This window comes from Malaclemys terrapin, chromosome 8, assembly GCF_027887155.1.
Source record: "Malaclemys terrapin pileata isolate rMalTer1 chromosome 8, rMalTer1.hap1, whole genome shotgun sequence".
Taxonomy (NCBI): Eukaryota; Metazoa; Chordata; order Testudines; family Emydidae; genus Malaclemys; species Malaclemys terrapin.
In genome coordinates, this window is record NC_071512.1 from 35,092,673 (window position 1) to 35,111,848 (window position 19,176).

The 19,176-nt window shown below is 51.8% G+C and overlaps 1 protein-coding gene and 1 long non-coding RNA gene across 2 annotated transcripts; one reads left to right on the plus strand and one right to left on the minus strand.

Annotated features, from left to right (window-relative positions):
• Positions 1–4,705: 4,705 nt before the first annotated feature.
• Positions 4,706–16,407, minus strand: MZB1 (marginal zone B and B1 cell specific protein). Its single transcript, XM_054036582.1, has 4 exons — positions 16,019–16,407; positions 9,989–10,110; positions 7,381–7,485; positions 4,706–6,466 (listed from the first exon to the last, which is right to left on the minus strand). Exons 1-4 carry the CDS (start codon positions 16,238–16,240, stop codon positions 6,280–6,282), a joined length of 636 nt encoding a protein of 211 aa, XP_053892557.1. The 5' UTR covers positions 16,241–16,407; the 3' UTR covers positions 4,706–6,279.
• On the plus strand, positions 10,716–18,888 carry LOC128841526 (uncharacterized). Its single transcript, XR_008445868.1, has 2 exons — positions 10,716–10,866; positions 18,589–18,888. It is a non-coding gene; the product is annotated as an uncharacterized LOC128841526 (long non-coding RNA).
• Positions 18,889–19,176: the final 288 nt, after the last annotated feature.

Here is a 19,176-nt window from a genome sequence, read left to right on the forward strand (position 1 = left end):
CACCCCTGAACATCTGACACGTGCTGAACTCTGGACTGGCCACCTCTGGATAAGCGGTTGTTCCACGGCACTTCCTGTTACAGAGGATGGAACCTGGACAGGCAGAAAGAGAAATAACAAAAGGTACCTGGATATTTTAGACCCTAAAAGATGACTGCGTTCAAGTCTGGATCTTGGTGCCCACGACACCTTGATGCCTTTAGAGCCAGTGACAGGAGGTGGGGGGGATGTCTTTAAAGTGGGCCCAACATGGGCATTTCAGGTCTGCAGATACCACAGCTGTTTTACAAACAGATACGCCATCGGCTAGAGGACAGCCCCAAACTTTTGGACAAGTCAGCTCTAGATCTGGGTTCTGATCCCAATGTCTTGGCTTGGACCATGCAGAAATGTGGTAAAAATCACGTCGTCCCCCGCCCCCGACGCCCAACATCATTGGCTTGGCAAACATTTCTAGTGTAGACCTGGCCTGTATCTCACAACACCACAACTTCTTCCTTCCCATAAAAGCATCTCTCTCTTGAAATAGCTATCCCAACAAAACTCGTGGCTGGGTGGGAATCGTTAGCAGAGATTCACCCCAGTTTATGTTCAGCACCAGGCCCTCAGCTTTTCCTGCCTGGGCCCCCAGAAAAGGGGCACAGCCCATTTCTCAGGGAGCTACGGCCACACACTCCTCCCAGAGTGACACACCCTTAAAGGCACGGCCTGATAATGCTGGTTCTAATCTGTTCCTGGACGTCAGTAGCTGAAAGAGGATGGAGCTCAGCTATTCTCAGTGGTGGTAGATGACAGAACAAGGAGTCTCAAGTTGCAGTGGAGGAGGTTTAGGTTGGATATTAGAAAAAACTTTTTCACTAGGAGGGTGATGAAGCACTGGAATGGGTTACCTAGGGAGGTGGTGGAATCTCCTTCCTTAGAAGTTTTTAAGATCAGGCTTGACAAAGCCCTGGATGGGATGATTTAGTTGGGGATTGGTCCTGCTTTGAGCAGGGGGTTGGACTAGATGACCTCCTGAGGTCCCTTCCAACCCTGATATTCTATGACGCTATGATTCTATGATGAAAGTCGGCACCATCATCCTGCTGTTTGGTGGTGCTCATCCAGTTCCCACTAGCTAACCATCCACCACCACTACAGTAGACAGGCCAAGCACTGAATGTGCCGTGCAGAACAAACTCCCCTTTCACACTGGTGTTTCCAGGCCAGGGATGAGGCACGATGGCTGGGAATATGGAAGATGCTTGTGCTGCCACTGTCCATGCTGTGAAGACCCAGAATCATTGGTCTCCAGGGCTATCCATCCAGTGTCTTTCAACATCTAAAGCTCCAGGGTGGCAGGAGGCTGATGGGAAGGTGTCAGCAGCACCAGTGCTTGTGCAGCTGTTGGAATAACGTCTCTGTACCCGTGTCTATCCACGATTCACTCAGATTCTCTCTAGTAGCCTATTAGTTACAAAGGTTGCTATGAAATTAAGCATTAACTGCAACATTAGATGCTAAAGAATGTTTGCTGATGGATGGGGGAGCTAATGTTTTCCAAGTCCCAGCTGATGACAGGGGCCAGGACTATGGGAAAGGGCAAGGTGTCACAGGGTCCACTCACTACTAGGGCACCTCCTCCTGGCTGCTCTGGGGACCAGCTCCTTCTGGGTCCAACACCCCCTTCTGCCACTCATTCACACACCTTGCCACCTCCCTCCCTCTCTGTGTGTGACTCGGGAGGTACTCTCTTCATGGCTTGGCCCTCCAGCCCGGTCACTATAGTTCTCCCATTCTGGGGTTGCAAAGTCCTATTGGACGACAGTCCCAGGCAGTCTTCTGTTCCACTGTCCAGTCTGCATCACTTCTAACCCGGGCCCACCCTCTACTCCAGGATCCAGTCCAGCGACCCTATGTCTAGCAATTGTGGTCTGCTTTTTCCCAGACCCTGCTGCTATTGCCCTGGACTCCTTCCTACATCTTCTGACTCCTCCGGGTTTATCAGCCCAAACTCCCTTCTCCCAGGGGGTGATTGCAGACTACTTCCTCAGAAGCCCCTTTCTGCTGTGAACTTCCTGGCTTTATACCAGCCCCACCTGTTCCTTCTCAGCTGGGTTCCATTATCAATCAGCCTTTCAATCCCTCGCTCCCCCCAAGGTGCAGCCTGCTCTGCCTTGTGTGGGGTGGACACCCCATCACACACACAGTGGAATTAGTCACTGTTAACTGCATCTCAAAGAGGAAACCTAGCTGTTGATACATCCAGAAGGATGGCAAATGTGGGATCTGGGACAATGATGGGCTGGGCTACCCAACTGGGAATCCCATCTGGAATGAGAGAAGACCCATGGGTAGCACTGCAAGGCCCAGTGCTTGAATGGTGGGAAACTGACCTGAGCAAAGCACTTAAGAATGACCCTATAAGGGCTGGTCTACACCAGATTTTGTACTGCTGTAACTATAAGCACCAGTATAACTGCATCCACACTAGAGGCTTGTAGTTCTAGTGATACAAAGACCATGTACAGATAAGCCCCAAAGTACAATCCTGCGCTGGCAGGGATTGACTTGATGACCTAAGACATCTTCTCCATCTCTAATTTTTGGTGGCCACATTATCTCCTACACGGGGAAAAGCCAAGCTAGGGGGCACAAAACTACCAGAGTTGCTCCAAATCATTCCCTAAGAGGCTGGGAAGAACAGGGCTCCAGCTGGGGTTTGGCCCCCTAGTCTTGTAAATGTTGCTAAGTCCTGCACAGTTCTTTGGACACCCACAGAGGCCAATGCCATCTGCACAGAGTCCCAGTGCTTTTGGGTAGCTTCCAGCTCTGCTCCCACAGCCCTTGGCCATGCTGCCATCTGATCGCTGCTGGTCACTGCCCCTGAAGCCACCTGCAGAGGTCAAGTGACCCAATGCAAAGTGACGCTGCACAAGGCAGTGCTCCCCCACCTGCCTTGCCCACAGGGCCGGCTCCAGGCACCAGCTCAGCAAGCAGGTGCTTGGGATGGCCAAGGGGAAGGGGCGGCACGTTGAGCTCTTTGGCAGTAATTCAGCAGTGGGTCCCTCGGTCCTTTCGGAGGGATGAACCAGCCGCTGAATTGCCGCCGAAGAAGAAAGCGGCACAGTGGAGCTACTGCTGAATTGCCTCCGATCACGATCGCGGCTTTTTTTTCTGCCGCTTGGGGCGGCAAAAACCCTGGAGCCGGCCCTGCTTGCCCAGCACTGCTTGGACTGCATGATGGGAAGAGGAGTCAGGACTAGACCCTCAGAGGTATTTAGGCACCTAACATCTTGAGCATTCAGCCCTATGGGACATGATAAGATTGTACGTGAATGTAGTAGCTATTGTCATGTAGAATGAGGAGGGATATTATAATGGCCGTGGAGCATATTAGAACTTGACTTGATTTAACTAAGGCCTTGTCTACATGGGAAAATTGTACCAGTTACACTGCTATAGTTATACCGCATAGCCAGCCTCCTGTGTGGACACACTTATTCTGGTATGAGTGTCCATAGAGGGAGTTATGCTGGTAGAATTATAATGGTTTAAATTCACACCTTAGGTTATACTGCAAAACCTTCCCATGTAGCCAAAGCCCTAGGGCCTTATTCTCATTAACACTAGTGTAAAACAGGAGCAACTCCATTGCACTGTTGTTACACTAATAAAAGGGGGAGCAGACTCGGGCCCTCATTTTCAGTTTGATGTCAGCTCTCATACTGCCATAGATTGTGGGTAAAATTTTCAAAAGTGTGTAAGTGACTTGGGAACCTAAATCCAATTTGCAAAAATGCCTAATTCCCTTTGACTCTTAATGAGTCCCAGACTCCGAAGTGACATAGGGGCTTGGGAAAAATGTTACACCTTTTCTTTTGGTTTTGTAAATAGCTCTTTAAAGGGACAATGTAAAAAAAGTCAGAGTATGTGAGGATCTGCAAACTGTCTCATTTCATGAACTGGTTGAGCTATTCATTATGTACAGCATGCATCATGACATCAGACCTTTCTTGGTTAGAAAACGGTGTATGAATCAATCTAACTTTTTTCCAGTGAATGTGTTGGAGTGAATAATTTTCAGACTGTAAGTTGATTGTGAACAGTTCACTCAGACTATTCGTTGTTTGGGACACGTAGTTGGTCACCGAAAGTCACATGACATTGTTCACATTCCCTGATTGGAAGAGCGAACCATTTTAATCAGCTGCAAATGGTTGAGTCATTAAAAGTTGTTTTGTGAAAGACTAACGAACAACACGCTTTACAGTGTGACTTTCCAGACGAGCACGCGCTTTGCTAAGCTAGGAAACCTTTCAGCACTTGGGAACATTTCCAAAAATGCCTGAACACGCACAAGCAGGGACTGATCCAGCCAGGTGCTGAGCGCCTCCAACTCCTACTGACAGTAATGAGAGCTGAAGAATGCTGTCTCAGGACGTGCTCAGCACTACACAAGATCAGGCCAGGTCTCCCAGAGTGCCCAGCTCCCACTGTCCTGAGCCTTTTACTAAGCCAGGCCCATGAGTAGGGCTGGTTAAAAATTTTCGATCTCAGCAGGTTTCTGACAGAAAATCGAGTTTTCAACTAAATAATTCCGCCCCCCCCCCCCCCCCCCAAGTGGCTGCTTTCCATGGGATATTTTGAGTTTTCATTGAAAAACTGAAAACCAAACACTTTTTGCTTTTCAGCCAAACTTTTTTCGATTTTTCAACGCAATGTCAACATTTTCAAGTTTTCTTTAATTTTCGTTGAATTTTTCTGTGGCAAAATAAACCAGTTTTCAGACCATAACATTTTATAAAACAAACCATCCCCTGAAATGACAGCGCCATTCAGCCCAGCCACTCGGCCAGCTAGAAATTAACAATGTAAAACAGGAACCTAGAACAGGATCGGAACAACATATTAAACGCACAGCCTGCTCATCAGACTGCAGGCCTGTGAGCCATAACAGGAAGCAGTTAATAATTTGAAACATTCGCAAAGGAATGACTCTCGCTGTCAGAAAAATCCTGCTATGCAGGAAGAAGTGAACCAAGTTAGGTGGAAAAGGATTGAAACATCCCAAAGCGCTGGGAAGAGAGGGCAGCAGGGTCACCTGTTGAGCCCAGGTGATGAGCAAAAGATAGGCATCTTAAAATTAGATAGAAATAACAGGGGAAGAATAGCCAGGGGAAAACAATTGATCATACAGTGAGTAAAAGGCCCTCAAATGCACTTAAAACCCCTCCACCTAAACAAAGACAGAAAGTTTCCACACTGACTTAAGCCATCAATGCCCTTGTGCTCAGTCAGGTGGTGAAGGAAACACCTTAGCACTGCCAGGCAATGAGCACTAGCCCATACGAGAGATCAGCCTAGAAAGAGATTTTTTTAAACCACCTGAAACATATTTGCACCATGGGTGCCATAGGGTTGACAATCATTTAAATGACCTTCTGAGAATGACTTAAAGATGTGAGATACAATGGGAAATGATGGGCCATTGATTTATACTCATATAGTTAGTAAAATGCATTATTTATAGACTGTACAGCTAGGAACCTGAGGAATTCAACAACAAACCTACATACGCCCCATGACTCAATGTGGGAAAGGAAGTCAAAGGGACCTGTGAGGAGTCGGGGCTTCTAAAAATCAGACTGGATGTAACTATTTCAATACACTGAGCTTATATTAGATCTAGTGGGCAGATCCTCAGCAGGTGGAAATTGTCAGAGTGCCATTGACTACAGCCCAGCTCCAACAGACTTTGCTGAAGCTATGATAATTTACACCGAGGATCTGCCACCATGTGTTTCTGGCATTGGATTGATATATGGTATGTAATTATGTATGTGTGTTGGTTTATTTTAAGGTTGTCCATAAATAATTGCTGGGCTAAGAATATCATTTTATTCTTATAAAGCTGCCTGACTGTACATACCGTTTTGTTATGATAGGGTTGCCTGGATTTACATATTGGTTTGTTATTATTTCGTTGCCTGATTGTATATTTTGGTTTGTTATGATAGAGTTGCCTGGATGTACATGTTGGTTTGTTATTATTGGATTGCTCGGATGTACACGTTGTTTTCTTATTATTGGGTTGCCTGTCAGCCCTGCGGGGATATGGGGATTGATCTTTTTTCAGCAATAACAACGATGTAAAAGAGCCTGGAAGCATTTGTTTTTTGGGGGGAAGCCCAGAAACTTCACATTGGTCTCCTTTGATGGCCAATCTGCAGGCCAGGCTGACTGCACTCGCTCGTCAGCTTAGACCTATTTGCCAATCTTGGCTGAGCAGGAGCAGAACTACAGCTCACTCTGCAGAGCCTTCGCTTTGTTTGGGCTTTTGCTCTTGGTGTCGCTAAGTCTTGTACAGGCTCTCTGCTCTTCGAAGCACAGGAACTCTGCCAAGGCAGCCGGCCTGCGTCGGTACTCCTCGTAGATCTGCTCTTCCCCAAATTCCCCCAGGTAGCTGTGGCACAGTTTATATAATCTACAAAGACAAGAGAAACAGAAACAGGAATTCACGTCATTGTTACGGCAGGTGCCGACAGGTGGCGCTATCACACACAGGACAAGAAGTTGTTTGTCTCAGCGTGTGAGCTGTGCACGGAGTTGGAAGCAATGCGGTGTTGTGATCTAGTTTCTTTGTGGGGAGCTGTTGCAAACATCGAGCAAGTTTGCTCTCTGCCTTAATCTCCTGAGCTAGAGTTGCTCACTGGGGCTGAGATTTCTGCAAGACGGGATTGCCTGGGTGCTGTGTGCGAGCACCGCCATTCCTGGACTGGCACAAAGAGTGTCAACAAACAAGTGACTCTACAAAAATATCCACACTCAGGGCCACGGATTTTTCCGCCAACCGGCATGGCTCTGAAATCTGCTACTGCTCGGCACAAGGTTGGCAACATTCACCATGGAAAATGGGACTCAGGCCCAGACTCTCAAAGGTATTTAGGCATCTAAGTCCCATTGGGAGTGAGGCATCAAAACCCTTTTAAAATCTGGCCCTTGGGCACTTCTGCAAACATTACTCGCGTCACAGTGCCAGGCTGGGAGCCAGGCGTGGGGAGCATGCTCAGCAGCTGCCCTCTCTCCTTTGCTGCTCAGCAGGAAGTGGGGACTCAGGCTGGTCCCTGCCTGGAGGCGAGAGCCCCAGGGGACCGGTGCAAGCCCCGTTTCCATTTCCTTTGGAAGGCACCATTAATAGAGCCTAGTTTGCCACTGGCAACTCATTTAGCATCCAGAAAAACAGCCAGTTGGCTTCCAGGGGGGTTGTTCCCCCACAAATACAGCAGGGAATTGCATTTGGTATTTCAAACTTTGCTGCGCCCCCCTCAAGGCTACTCCTCCATTAACATGCTCCCTAGTCCCCCACTCATGTTTGCCTGGCTCTGACAGTGGGCTTACCTTGCTGGCCACGGTCCACCCGTCATCATCACACTCACGGTCTCCTGGCTCTTCAGGCCAGGCCCTGCAAAGCGTTTCACTCCCCCCACTTCTTGCACTCCATAGCTGGCGAGAGAAAGGGAACAGTGATGGTCACACAAACCCCAAGCCCCCTGGGGAAGGGGAGTGTGAGGCCAAGCAGTTGGTGGTTGGGGCTGGTGAGGGGAGGGCAGCCCAGGCTTTTCCTCTGATTACAGGGGGGCCTGTGAGCAGGAATCTATTAACCCCCTTGTTTATATCCCTGTTGTTACGTGTCACTGAGCCTTGGGGATTTGCCTGCAGCTAAATAAAACACCCTCCCTGAGTTTGGCTTGAATCTGAACTTTGATCAATTGCAGAGCTGGGCTGCAAAAGCCCAAAGCCAAGAGCTGAGGCCTGGGGAGCTGTGGAAATGGGCAGCTCCAGAGCTGAGCGGCACAGCTGGCCCCTGCCTCCAGGAGGGGCTGAATTGCAGCCCTGGATCCCAGTGTTCTGAGTGCCGGGGTAGGGCAGGACTGAGCCTCACACAACAAATCCCTCTCTAAGGGCAGGGCTCTGTCCCCTGGCACCCTCGGGTGAGCTAGAGGGCGTGCGGAGGGGCCACAGCGTGGCTGGAAGCCGTAGGCAGGGCTGTGGCAGTCAGCCAGGATGGGGAGCACACACTGGAGACACACCTCTGCCAACTGTGAGGGTGCTGCAGCATGCCTCCCAGTCTACACCCAGGGCAGGGGGGTGCAGCTCCCTCCCCACTGCCCACTGGAGATCTCACACTAGGGTTACCATATTTCAACAATCAAAAAAGAGGACACAGGGTGCTGCCCTAGCCCCGCCCCCTCCCACTTCCCGCCCCCCTCAGAATCCCCCTATCCCCTACCTGTCCCCCCGACCCTAACTGCCCCCAGGACCCCACCCCCTATCTAAGTCTTCCTGCTCCCTGTCCCCTGACTGCCCCAACTGCTCTCTACACCCCCTTCTCCCAACAGCCCCCCCACAACCGCCAACCAATCTAACCCCCCCGTTCCTTGTCCCTTGCCTGCCTCCCCCTACCAGGCCGAGGGAGAGCTGCAGGCTCCACGTGCAGCCAAACACTGTGGTGCTGCTCTGCGGGGGAGGAGGGAGTGGGGGAGGGGGAGGGACTCTGGCTGCTAGAGGCCCGAGTGGCTGCGAGCGGCTTTCAATCAGGCCCAGCCGTCCAATCAGCCGCGCCGCACTCTGCATGAGGGGAAGGGGGAAATCCTGGACATTTCTACTTTATTAGAAATCCCCCCCGGACGGCCATTTAAAGCTGAAAAAGCCGGACATATCTGGGGAAACCCGGACGGATGGTAACCCTATCTCACACCTGCAGGGGAGAGAGGAGGGAGCTGGGCCTGCCTTGCCCCGGCGGGGCAGGAAAGGGGAACTCCTGGCACTGTCTCCTCAAATGAGGTCCTGAGCCTCTGTGGTGATTCAAAGCCCCCAGGCCCATTTCCCAGGAGCAGGGCTAGCCGTGTCATAGTGGGTCAAGTTTCAGCAGGCAGAAGAAATTCCCCACCCATCTTGCAGGACCCTGTACAGTGCCTGGCTTCCTGGTGGCTCTCACATGGGGCTGGTCTACATGACAGCAAAGCCCAGACTTGCCCCCATAGAGAGGAAGGATGGGCCAGTGGTCAGGGCGCTGCCTAGGACTCAAGAAACCCAGTGTCAGTTGCCTGGGCTGTCTCTGGGGCAGCAGAGCCCCAAAGGAGCTGGCACACTCGGGTCTCGGAGTTTGGGAGGGGCTGGCCCGGACGCCTGTGGCCTGGCTCATGGGCTGGGCTAACACTCTGAGGAGCAGCCGCAGGCCTGCACTGTTGTTTTGGTCACTGGTCGGCTCACCAGGCCAAGGGGCCAGCAGAGCCCCTCTCCCAACCAGCTGCGATCCAGGCTGACCGAACAGCACCGACAGCCTTGTCTGAATGGGTCAGGTGTTTGGGGCTGGGACAACAGGCCAGCCGAGACGGCAGCCACCTTTTCCAGTAAGAAAGGCCAGGGAGCTGCTGCCCTGAGTGGGGAGACCCCAAGGCTGACTGATGCTGGGGAAATACAAAGCCTACTCCTCTGTCACCAGCCTGCTTGGGGCCCAGTGCTGCCAGGTGCTGAGCACGTTCCTGGTGTCTTCCCTGGGTGCTGAGCACCTTCCACGGTGCTGTGCCTAAGGGGCCATGGCGCCAGGAGCTGTGCTTAAGGGTGGTTCCCCGCCCACCAACACCCTTTGCTTTGGGCTTGGAGCACAAGACTCCCCAATCTAAAGAAATCCCGCGAATCCAAGACCTGCCTTGATCATCTGTGCTGTCTACATATGTTCTCCCCCGAGCCATTCTAAGCTCCCCCTGGACTGCTGTGGACTGAGTTTCTGTAGGGAGCCCAGTGCCCTTCCCATTCCCAGCTGACACAGGCATCTCCCTGGAAATGCTCATGGGTCTCTCTGAGTTTAGCTTTGCTGGGTCCTGAAGTGCTGCTCAATTCCTTTCCGGGGGCTGAGGAGGAGAGCAGGCCGTGCTACACTGGGCAGATACACTGGCCACCATGCACATACGATGGGCTCAGATCAAAGCGTGCACTGACTCACTTTTCCCAGCTCTGCGAGCAGCTGTTCTCCAGTGTGTCCACGTATTCGGACTCACTCAGGCGAGCGGCCGGCGCTTTAGCAGACGGCCGTTTGGATTCTGCTTTTGTCAGGTATTCCTGCATCTTCAATACAAGACAGAGAACGATCAGTCTGTGCCAGCTGAGATTGAAATAATATTCAGGAGGGAACACTGCTCCATGAAGCATGGTTGGGATGTTAGCAATGCACAGCCCTGCTCTGGTCAGAGGACGCTCAAACCCACTTGTCTGAATGTGCTTCTAGTGCCTAGATTTTTGTGGAAGAGAAACACCGAGCAGATGTGACAGTGCACACACAAACAAACCTGCGGGCTTTCATGGTGCTTAGCCAGGGTACCTCCCCCATATATTTAAATTACACACACAGGGCCCAATCTTCCATACTGATGTGGCCCCTTGAAACCATTCTGCTGGTGTAAACAGATGATAAATGACTCCCAGGGTCTCCTGGCATAAGGGGGTTCCTGTGTCATGCCTCTATGCCTGCCCCCTTCCAGCCCCTGGTGTAAGAGTCATGGTTAAGGCCCTGCACTCAGAAGAGCTGGGTTCAAATCTTGGCGCTGCTAGAGCAAGTCACTGACTCTTCCAGACCTCGGCTCCTGCTCTGTGGAATCAAGTTGCCAAGTGTCTGGTTTTCAAGCGGAATGTCCAGCTGAAAAGGGAACCGGGCAGCATAGCTGACCGGATGCTAAAAGTCCAGTTGGCCGCAGTAACTGGCCTTTGCCACTTAGGGGTAGGAAGAGCAGCAGCTGCAGCTGGAGCCACACAGAGGAGCTGCTCTCCGCTCAGCTGCTGATGCCTGAGAGAGCAGTGGCTGGCTTCCGGACCGGGCTCCAAGAGGTAGGTGCCACTGCCTGGTGGTGGTGGTGATCCTGTCTGCCCCCCCTTCCGCCCCGATTTCCCCACCCCAGCCCCTTGCTCCGGAGAGCAGCCCCCGCTGTGCCCCCGTTGGGCAGGCTCCGCGTCAGCTCCTCCCAGCCTGGCTCTGCAGGCAGCAGGTGAGTCCCAGGAGAGGGGGGAGTGAGTGAGGGGGTGTGTGGAGAGTGAGCAGTGGAGGAAGGGGGAGGAGGAGTGAGCAGGGACGGGGCCTCGGGGGAAGAAGTGAGGCAGGGGGCTGGGAAGGGTGTTAGGTTTTCAGCAATTAGAAAGTTGGCAACCCTACTGTGGAAGGATCTGTCCCTTCCCCTTGGGATGCGCGGAGGAGAAACCCAGGAGGCAGGCAGACCTGCACGGGTGCAGCCATGCCAGTACTAGCTAGGAAGCCCCACCAAGCCTGCCCCGGTCAATGGGGCTGCTCAGGAGCGGCTCCTAAAGCCAGCTTGGCAGCTTCCGTCCTGCAGCTGCTAATTGCAGCCAGCCAGCACGGGTGTAATGATGGGGGCTTGAGGAAAAAATGTCTTTCCCCTCTCCCCAGCTTTTGTCTGGCTCCTTCCCCCTCCCTGTGCCAGCTGCCTAACAGCAGCTGGGCTCAGCCAGCCCGTCTCATCCGTCCCCAGCTGAGCAGGCCGGAGATTGCAGCTGGGACTCCTAACTAGGCGGCTCTGCCCTGGCCTGCCTCAGCCACCCCCGCTGAATGGGGGGATTTGGGCCTAGGGAAGGCAGGGCCCGGCGGAACAGGCGGGGAGCGGAGCGCACTGGAGAGGACTCAGCGGCTAGCAAAGCCACCAACCATCCTGCAGGCCTGGCCTGCAATTACAGCTGGTGGCCACTAGGGGCGCAGTCGCAGGCAGGCAGAAGACCCCTTTCTCTCACCCTGTTCTGCACCCCCTGCTGGATCCAACCGGGGAAGCAGCTGCTGGGGGAGCAGAGACCGAAGGGGAGCAGGGAACAGCACTGACCCCTAGTTCCCCCTTAGGCACCCGCCAGCATCCACCTATCTCCCTAGCACCCCGGCGCTCTCTAGAACACACGCCCCTGCTGCCAAGGTTTGTGCAGCTCCATGCATGGCCCCTGCCGCTGCTGGGCCAGGGCCTGTTGCCCACAGATTGAAGCTGAAAGTTAGCTGGGCAGTCTTTTCAAATATGCAAATCAGCTCGTTAAATAATCTGCCCAAAAGTGTCCACATGTCCCCTCCCTCCAAACCCATGGGGGAAGCGGTGGGTGCGTGAGGGATGGACGGATGGATGCACAGGCCGAGGGATTGCTGTGCAGCGACGCCTCCAGCCCACTTTGCACGTGAGCGGGGGCAGGATCCCCATCTGCAGTGTGGTCCTCGAACACTTGCCCAGAGTTTCCTTTCTTTCAGGCCAGAAGCTAAAATAAGTTTGCATCCTCCCCTCACATACCAGTAAGGCTCAGCTGCAGTGGGCATGCAGGGGCAGCAGCAGGCCACCTGTTAGCAAACGTTTGGAGCAAAGCCCGAGGCCAACAGAAAACCAAACAGGTGTTTGCCCTGAAGGATGGTAGATGAAAGAGACGGGGGGGGGGGGGGGGGAGGGGAATGATGGAGAAGAGAGAGCTGGGCAAAGAGATAGGAAGACAACAACCTGCATTGGATGGCCTAAGGCTCCTTCCTCACTAATTCTTATGAGCCCTGTGTTACCCTGCCAAGCTGAAAGGCTAGGTATTGAAGGCTCAGCACTCACAACAGAGGTGAGGCTAGCCAAAGGGACTGATTTATCAATACCCAAGATGCCAAGCTGTTTGGAAAAGCCTGGCACAAGAGCCAAAAAATAACTACTCTCAGGGTCAGCTGCGGCTCAGCTTGTCTTTCCTCTGCAGGGTCGGAAAGGACCTGTTTCAGTGCCCACGGGCAACCCTGCCTCAGCCCCAGGGTGTCAGTGACCAACTGTGGCTGTTTGCTGCAGATGTGTAATGAGTTTGGTGGGCTTCAGGCTTAGCTCTCAGCAACAACCCCTGTAACTCAGAGCAGTTACAGCCATGACTGGCTTTCTCGTTGGCTGGCTGCTCTGGGCCCAGGAGCCTGCACCCCCCACTCTCCCGTAGGAGTGGTCCCTCTGGGCCAGGAGTGAAGCACATGTGGGGAGGCAGGGCATGATGGGAGGAAGCTTGCGCTGCTCTAGGGAGCTGTCAGCCCAGCACAGAACACACACACACACACACTTGGAGCCAGGCATAGGCACTAGGGCCGAGTTCCCATTGAAGTCAAAGGGAGTCAGGTGCCTGAAGACCTCTGAGGAGCTGAGCTAGACCACTAAAGTGTTCCCAGTGCAACAGTCTCTATCGATGAGCCAAGTCCAGGGAGCTGGAGACTCCAGTACTACGTCAGGGAAGTGAGCTGGATGCAGCAAAGAAACCCTTTCATTAGCTCATGGGCAGAAAGGCATTGGGCATAGACACAGCAGGTGATCAGGGCTCCTAGGGGGTCTATGACCAGCTTTGCCACTGACTTGCTGCATGAACACGGCCAAGTCACCTAACCCTCTGTGAGATGGGGCAGCAGTGCTTCCCTACCTCCCATGGGGGTTGCAAGGCTGAATTTCTGGGTAGGAAAGAGCTGTGAGATCTCACCCAGAAGTGGCTGTAGTCAGACTCGCACAGGGCTGGTATCGCTGGACTGGGAGCCACACCACTGCAGCCTGAGCCAGCGAAGGGTATTGAAAGCAGCTGTGTGGCTGTTTTCTAGGGGATTTTCTCCCGGGACGTTCTGCACCTGCAGGCCTCTGGTTGGGGTGATTTGCATAAATCCATTTTTACCCTCTAGCGGGAAAACAGACTCCGCTTTGGGACGGGTGTGAGCCAGCTGTTAACGGCAGCATCCTGCCCCTCTCTGCAAGAGGAGGTTTTCTTTTTAATACACCAGGGACATCCTCTAATGTAGATTTAGCTTCTGCAACTGCCCATGTTGGAACGGCAAGCTATGAACGCCTTGCCCTGGCGTCTCCTGGGGATCTGGACTCTCCTTCATTAGCTGCTGTGCATTAGCTCCCTGAAATACAGGGACACAAGGCCCCCAGCAGTTGCTCCTGCCTTGGAGTTCAACGTGGATATGCTGCTTTGCTAAGGAGATCAGCCGGAGGAGAGCAGGACCGCCAAGAGCCCAGGGAAGGCCCAGTGCGTCCGCTCAGGATAGGTCACTGGTAACTGTATGTCCATTCCCACCTAGCTTTTGGGGGCAGGAGGGAGCGAAGCTTAATTCAGTCATACTTAGGAAGCACCTTGAGAGCTTTGGATGGAAGGTGCTGTGCCATTGTTAAGACTGAACATTTGTTTCACAATGGTGTGATCTAAAGGGCATTGAAGTTAGTGGAAAGACTCCCCTGGACTTCAGTGGGCTTTGGATCAGCCCAACATGCCCAAGGATGCACCACTTGTCTACTCTAGCCTTTCCCCCCTAACCTGTTTTCCCACCATCACTAACTCCAGGGCAGCTCTAGTGTAGACAAGGTGCTGAGGTTTAACTATTGTGTTGCCTAACCCTGCTCAGAGCAAGTCTAGATAAACTCATCTCTGACACCCATGAGGAACAGATCTGCCGAGTAAGAAGCTGCACTTTTGCAGAGTTACTTTGCAGAGCAGAGCTGCACTTTAAGGAGGTGATTTGGAGTGAGTTTTTCTGAGCATGGCATATGGCATTTGGATGGGAAAGTCCCTGAATGGGCTGAGAGAATTAAGTGTCTACAACATAAACTGTGCCTCCGAATAACAGTGGGTGCAAAATTGTGTTGGGGGTCAGGCTCTCAAAATCTGGCCTCAGAGTGCCTTGCTGAGACAGAAGATTATTACTGCAAAGCAGTGTGAGATGGTTTACAGCCAGGCATAGCAATTTGTACCCAGTCCACAACGTCAACCATAAACAATGAATAAAAGGCCATTAAATCTGGGTCACATATTACAAGTCACTTGCATCAACTGTGGAATTTATACCAGAGGAAGGGGAAAAATACCCAGTAGGATCCAATTGCAGGACTGAGTCCTAAATCTCTGGCCCAGGAATGCCTGCTTCACGCCAGTGACCCTGAATGGATATTGTTCCCCTGGCTTTCCCCTGACACTGCCCACCGCTGACCCATTCCTCTTCCCTCACAGTTCCTAGGAATGTGGACAAGGGAAGCAGCTCTGGCAAAAATTCCTTTGCCAAGATTTTGGAGCTGGATTCTCCTCTTAGCTCCACCTGGCAGATCCCAGCTCTGGTATTCTGCTCCCCCTCCATGCTCTAGCTCTCAGCGCCTGCCCCCTCACTCCCTGCGCAGCAGAACCAGTGTGCTTCTGTGATGGGCAGGGCCCATTCCAGCGCTGGAGGGGGAGGCAGGGCTTGCCCCACAGAGCTTTAGGGCTGGGTTACTCTGTGCTTAGTCTCTGGTCATGGAAGGGGAGAGCCTGATCCAACCCACCCATTGAGCCTTCAGAAGTTCCTCCACAGGACAACCAAGATGCCCATGCTCCTCTGGCTGGCAGAAGGGTTGGGGGCATAGGCAGCCTCTCTGTGCCCTGGACACCCCGTCAACCAGGTAGAAATACCGGTAGCAAAATGAGGTGGGCAGCATGGGAAATCCCTGTGTAAGGATCCTGCAAGGAGAGAGGGACTGTCTTCTTGTTCTCTTTGGGGTCCTGGTCCATGACAGGGGCTGCTATGTAGTAATAGTAACAACAACAACAACAATAAAATAGAGAATGTAGTAGGTCTTGTCCATCTCTCCTTTTGCTCATACATTATAATACACTGACTGTAATTACACAGCAGTTACAGTGTAATGCTAGAGGGTAACCCAGGTACTTCACCATCTGGGTATAGGATTTCAGCCTAGGTACCTGTACCCAAAAGTACCGTTTCACAGTTGTTGTAGTGTCATGTGTTAAGAGTGACCCTAAAAGAGTAACAACAAGTAATTGAGTCATGGAGTTCACTTGCTTGTTAATAGTATCTCCATGTATTGGAAGCACAGTGTAACTACAGTCACTGTATTATAAACTTCAGTGTAACTACAGTCACTGTACCATCAGGTGAACCCTCAGTTCTGTGATCCACTGGTTTGCTTCAGATTTTAATGCATCTCTGTGTGGGCCCTAATGCTTGTGGGGCGGGACTCACCTGGAAGGCTATCACTCTGCAGGCATCGCAGCGAAGGTGCTCAGGCATATGGGCAGAATAGGCTTCTTCAGCGTTGAAGTGGGGGGACGTAGCAGAGAAGGCCGTCTCCGAGACTGGGTCCGAGTCCCCAAGGGGGCTGCTGCAGGAAGAATGCTTTCTGTCATCTGCTGCTCTTAGATCAAAAAAGGTTAGCACCAAGACAGCCGACAGCAGTGACTTCATTTCCCCTGCTCGGCGAGCACCTCTCAGGAACGTACTGAGAAGGGAGAGAGACTGAATGTGCTGAAAGGAAGCAGCAGGTCAGCAATAAGCAAACCCTTTGGGCCAATGAGACATCACTGACACTTCACCAAGGCAGCGTCACCCTCTGCACAACCCGCTTTGTTGTAGTTTTTTTACCCAAATGAAAACCCGGTTGGTTAAGGCCCCGGTACAAATCCCTGGGGGGCATTGGTGCAGCTTTCAGCTGTTTTCCCCTTCTTCAGTCATATGGCATTCGTGGTGTTTGGGGGTCACTTGTGGCCATAGTTCTGCTAAATATAAAGACACAGACGCATGAAGGTGTTACAGCTGGAAGTCCTACGAGAGCAACCAGATTGCTTCCCTTGGGCTGATGCAGGGTTGAGCTCATTAGCTAGCCTTCTGGCCAATCTAGGGTTAAATGTCCCCAGGCCTCAGGTTTCCACCCCTTTCCTGGGAGAGTGTATTCCTCTGCCTCATTCACTAACCCCTAGGAGTGTTTTCAGCTTAATTCCATCCCCTGACCCCTAGTTCTGTCCTCTGGATAAATAATGCCACCCTAAATAATTCCACACCCCAGCCTGGATGTTTGAACACTTCCAGAGTTTGCAAAGAATTCTCAAGATCCCACTTACAAGCTGGCCACTCAGAAATCCTTTAATCTCTCTTTGTCAAACATCCCCCCAACAACCCCCTGACTAGTTGATTGTTCTTCCCTGCTGCATTCCTTCCACTTTCTCCCCCTGTGTCTCATCTCCCCGGTGCCATGGAGGAAGTGACAGCTTGTGTTGCTTTTCTGGTGGTGGTAACGCGTGGCTCACTTTCTCTTTGCCACCAAACTTTGCCTGAGCCCAGCCCTGCGGTGCTGAATCAATGGGAGTGGTGCCTGATTAAGGCCTGCAGAATCAGACCCCAAGCGTCGCTCAGACAGTCTGCGTCTCCAACAGGTGAGGGATGGGTTCATTGGGGCACCTAACTCCACTAGGCTCTGTGGACAGTCACAGCCTCTCCTAACAAATGCTGTTCCATGACACAATGGCCTCAGCTGGGACAACTGAGTGCAGTCCGTAGACTTCGCTGGAGCTGCGTGATTTACACTAGCTGGTGATCTGGCCCCTTGTGTTTCGACTGAAGCAATCAGGCAGCTGGTCAGTGTATCCTGAATTCTGTAACTATCCTCAGGAAATCCAGGTTTTATTAATTCACCAACTGCTGGGGGGTGGATCTGGGCACTAAGCACAAATCCATCATAGCCGCCCCCCGCCCACCTCCAGCTCTTCTGTCCAAACTCCCCCCATGTTCTCACATTTGTATGGCAGTTAGCGCTCTGCCCCCTTCCCTTTAGCTACAAGAAGCTCCCCCCCCCCCCTGCCCCGGGCTCATCAATGTGCACTAACATGTGGCAGGCACCTTGCTCAGAGCTAAAAGTGCAAGGAAGGGTTAGCCCAGTGGCTGCAGGCCAGGCACGATCAGCTGACTGGCACAATTCCTAGCTGCACTAAGGCAGTTCGGATCTATCTTTGTGAAATTTCAGTCACCTCCAGGTAAATCAGCAGATCGGAGGAGCAGACTTGTAGTTATATTGCCCGCGGGGAGAAAACCACTTAGAATCTTAAGGCTTGAAAATGGTCCAAGCAAACATAACCCTTCCCTTCCACGCAGCACAGCACACACTGAGGGCTTGGCTCTACAGCTGGCTCAGATACACAGAGGAAAGGTCAGCCTGGCTCAGAGGGGCACAAATGGAGCAGGTTGCTAGTGAAGGGAAGACAGCAGGTCAGTGGCCTCTGTGAAATGAGTTGGCAGGTCTCAGTACATAGATCTGCTGAGCATGGTATAAGAACTCCTATAGAATAGAATACAATAGCCAAGTAAAGCACCAGGTGGCACCATTCCTGGCAGTCGCTGCTCTTTCCAGGTGGATGGGTTTTATATTTGCTTAAACCTGGGTTGTCCACCCCCCCCAAACCTCCTACCTGCACAGCTTTCAGTGCAGAATCAGGACCTGCATAGCTCCGTGCCTCAGTTTCCCCATCTACAAAATGAAAATAATATGCCACTTAATTACCTTCCGAGGCATTGTGGGGCTTAAGTCATTACTGTTTGTGCAGCCCAACAGAAAGGCAAAGAAATAATAAAAGAAGAAGGAGTGAAGCTCTCAGCACGAGGAAGAGCCTGATCCTGCATATTTTGCCTACTCAAAACACCCTATGGAGTGGAGCAATACAGAAATGCAACAAGTATCGGTTTAGTCTGGGGCTGTTCCATGTAGTATTGTATTCTATTTCAAGTCTTTCTGGATTGTCTATTAATGATGTTTTCTGTCACAGTCCAGTCCTGCAAACGGAGGTGAGACAGCTTCCAGGACCAGCCCCTTAATGGGGACAGAGACTGACCTGGGGTAGCAAATTGACTAGCAAAATGCCCATGGCCCATGGAAATCCACAGAAAACTTTTCATTGGCTTCCCTGTGCTTTGGATCAGCGCTTCAGTGAATCGGCCTGTACTGTTCAGAAGAATTGCATTCAAGTCGAACACATCAGGAATCTGCATCAACATACCGCGCCTCCCGTGAGGCGCCTTTCAATACAATTTTACACACATGATTAATATAATGGTTTCAAATCTCACCACTTTTATTGCCCTTTATTGCACTTGTTTTATGCATGTTAGAGAAAGGTTCCTTTAGACCCACGAGCAGATCAGGGTCCAGTGTCCAGTCCTATCTCATTGCAGATATAACCTCTGCGTTACAAAGCAAAACAAAGTATTCAACACTAGCTATTTTGTTCAGTGTCATCTTCTCAAATGTATACAGAATTTTCCCAGAACAGGTGAAAGACACAGATATATCAAAGGGAGACAACAAGACATTTTTAGCAGGTCCAACTGAACCTATATTTCCAGCTTGCTGGGCA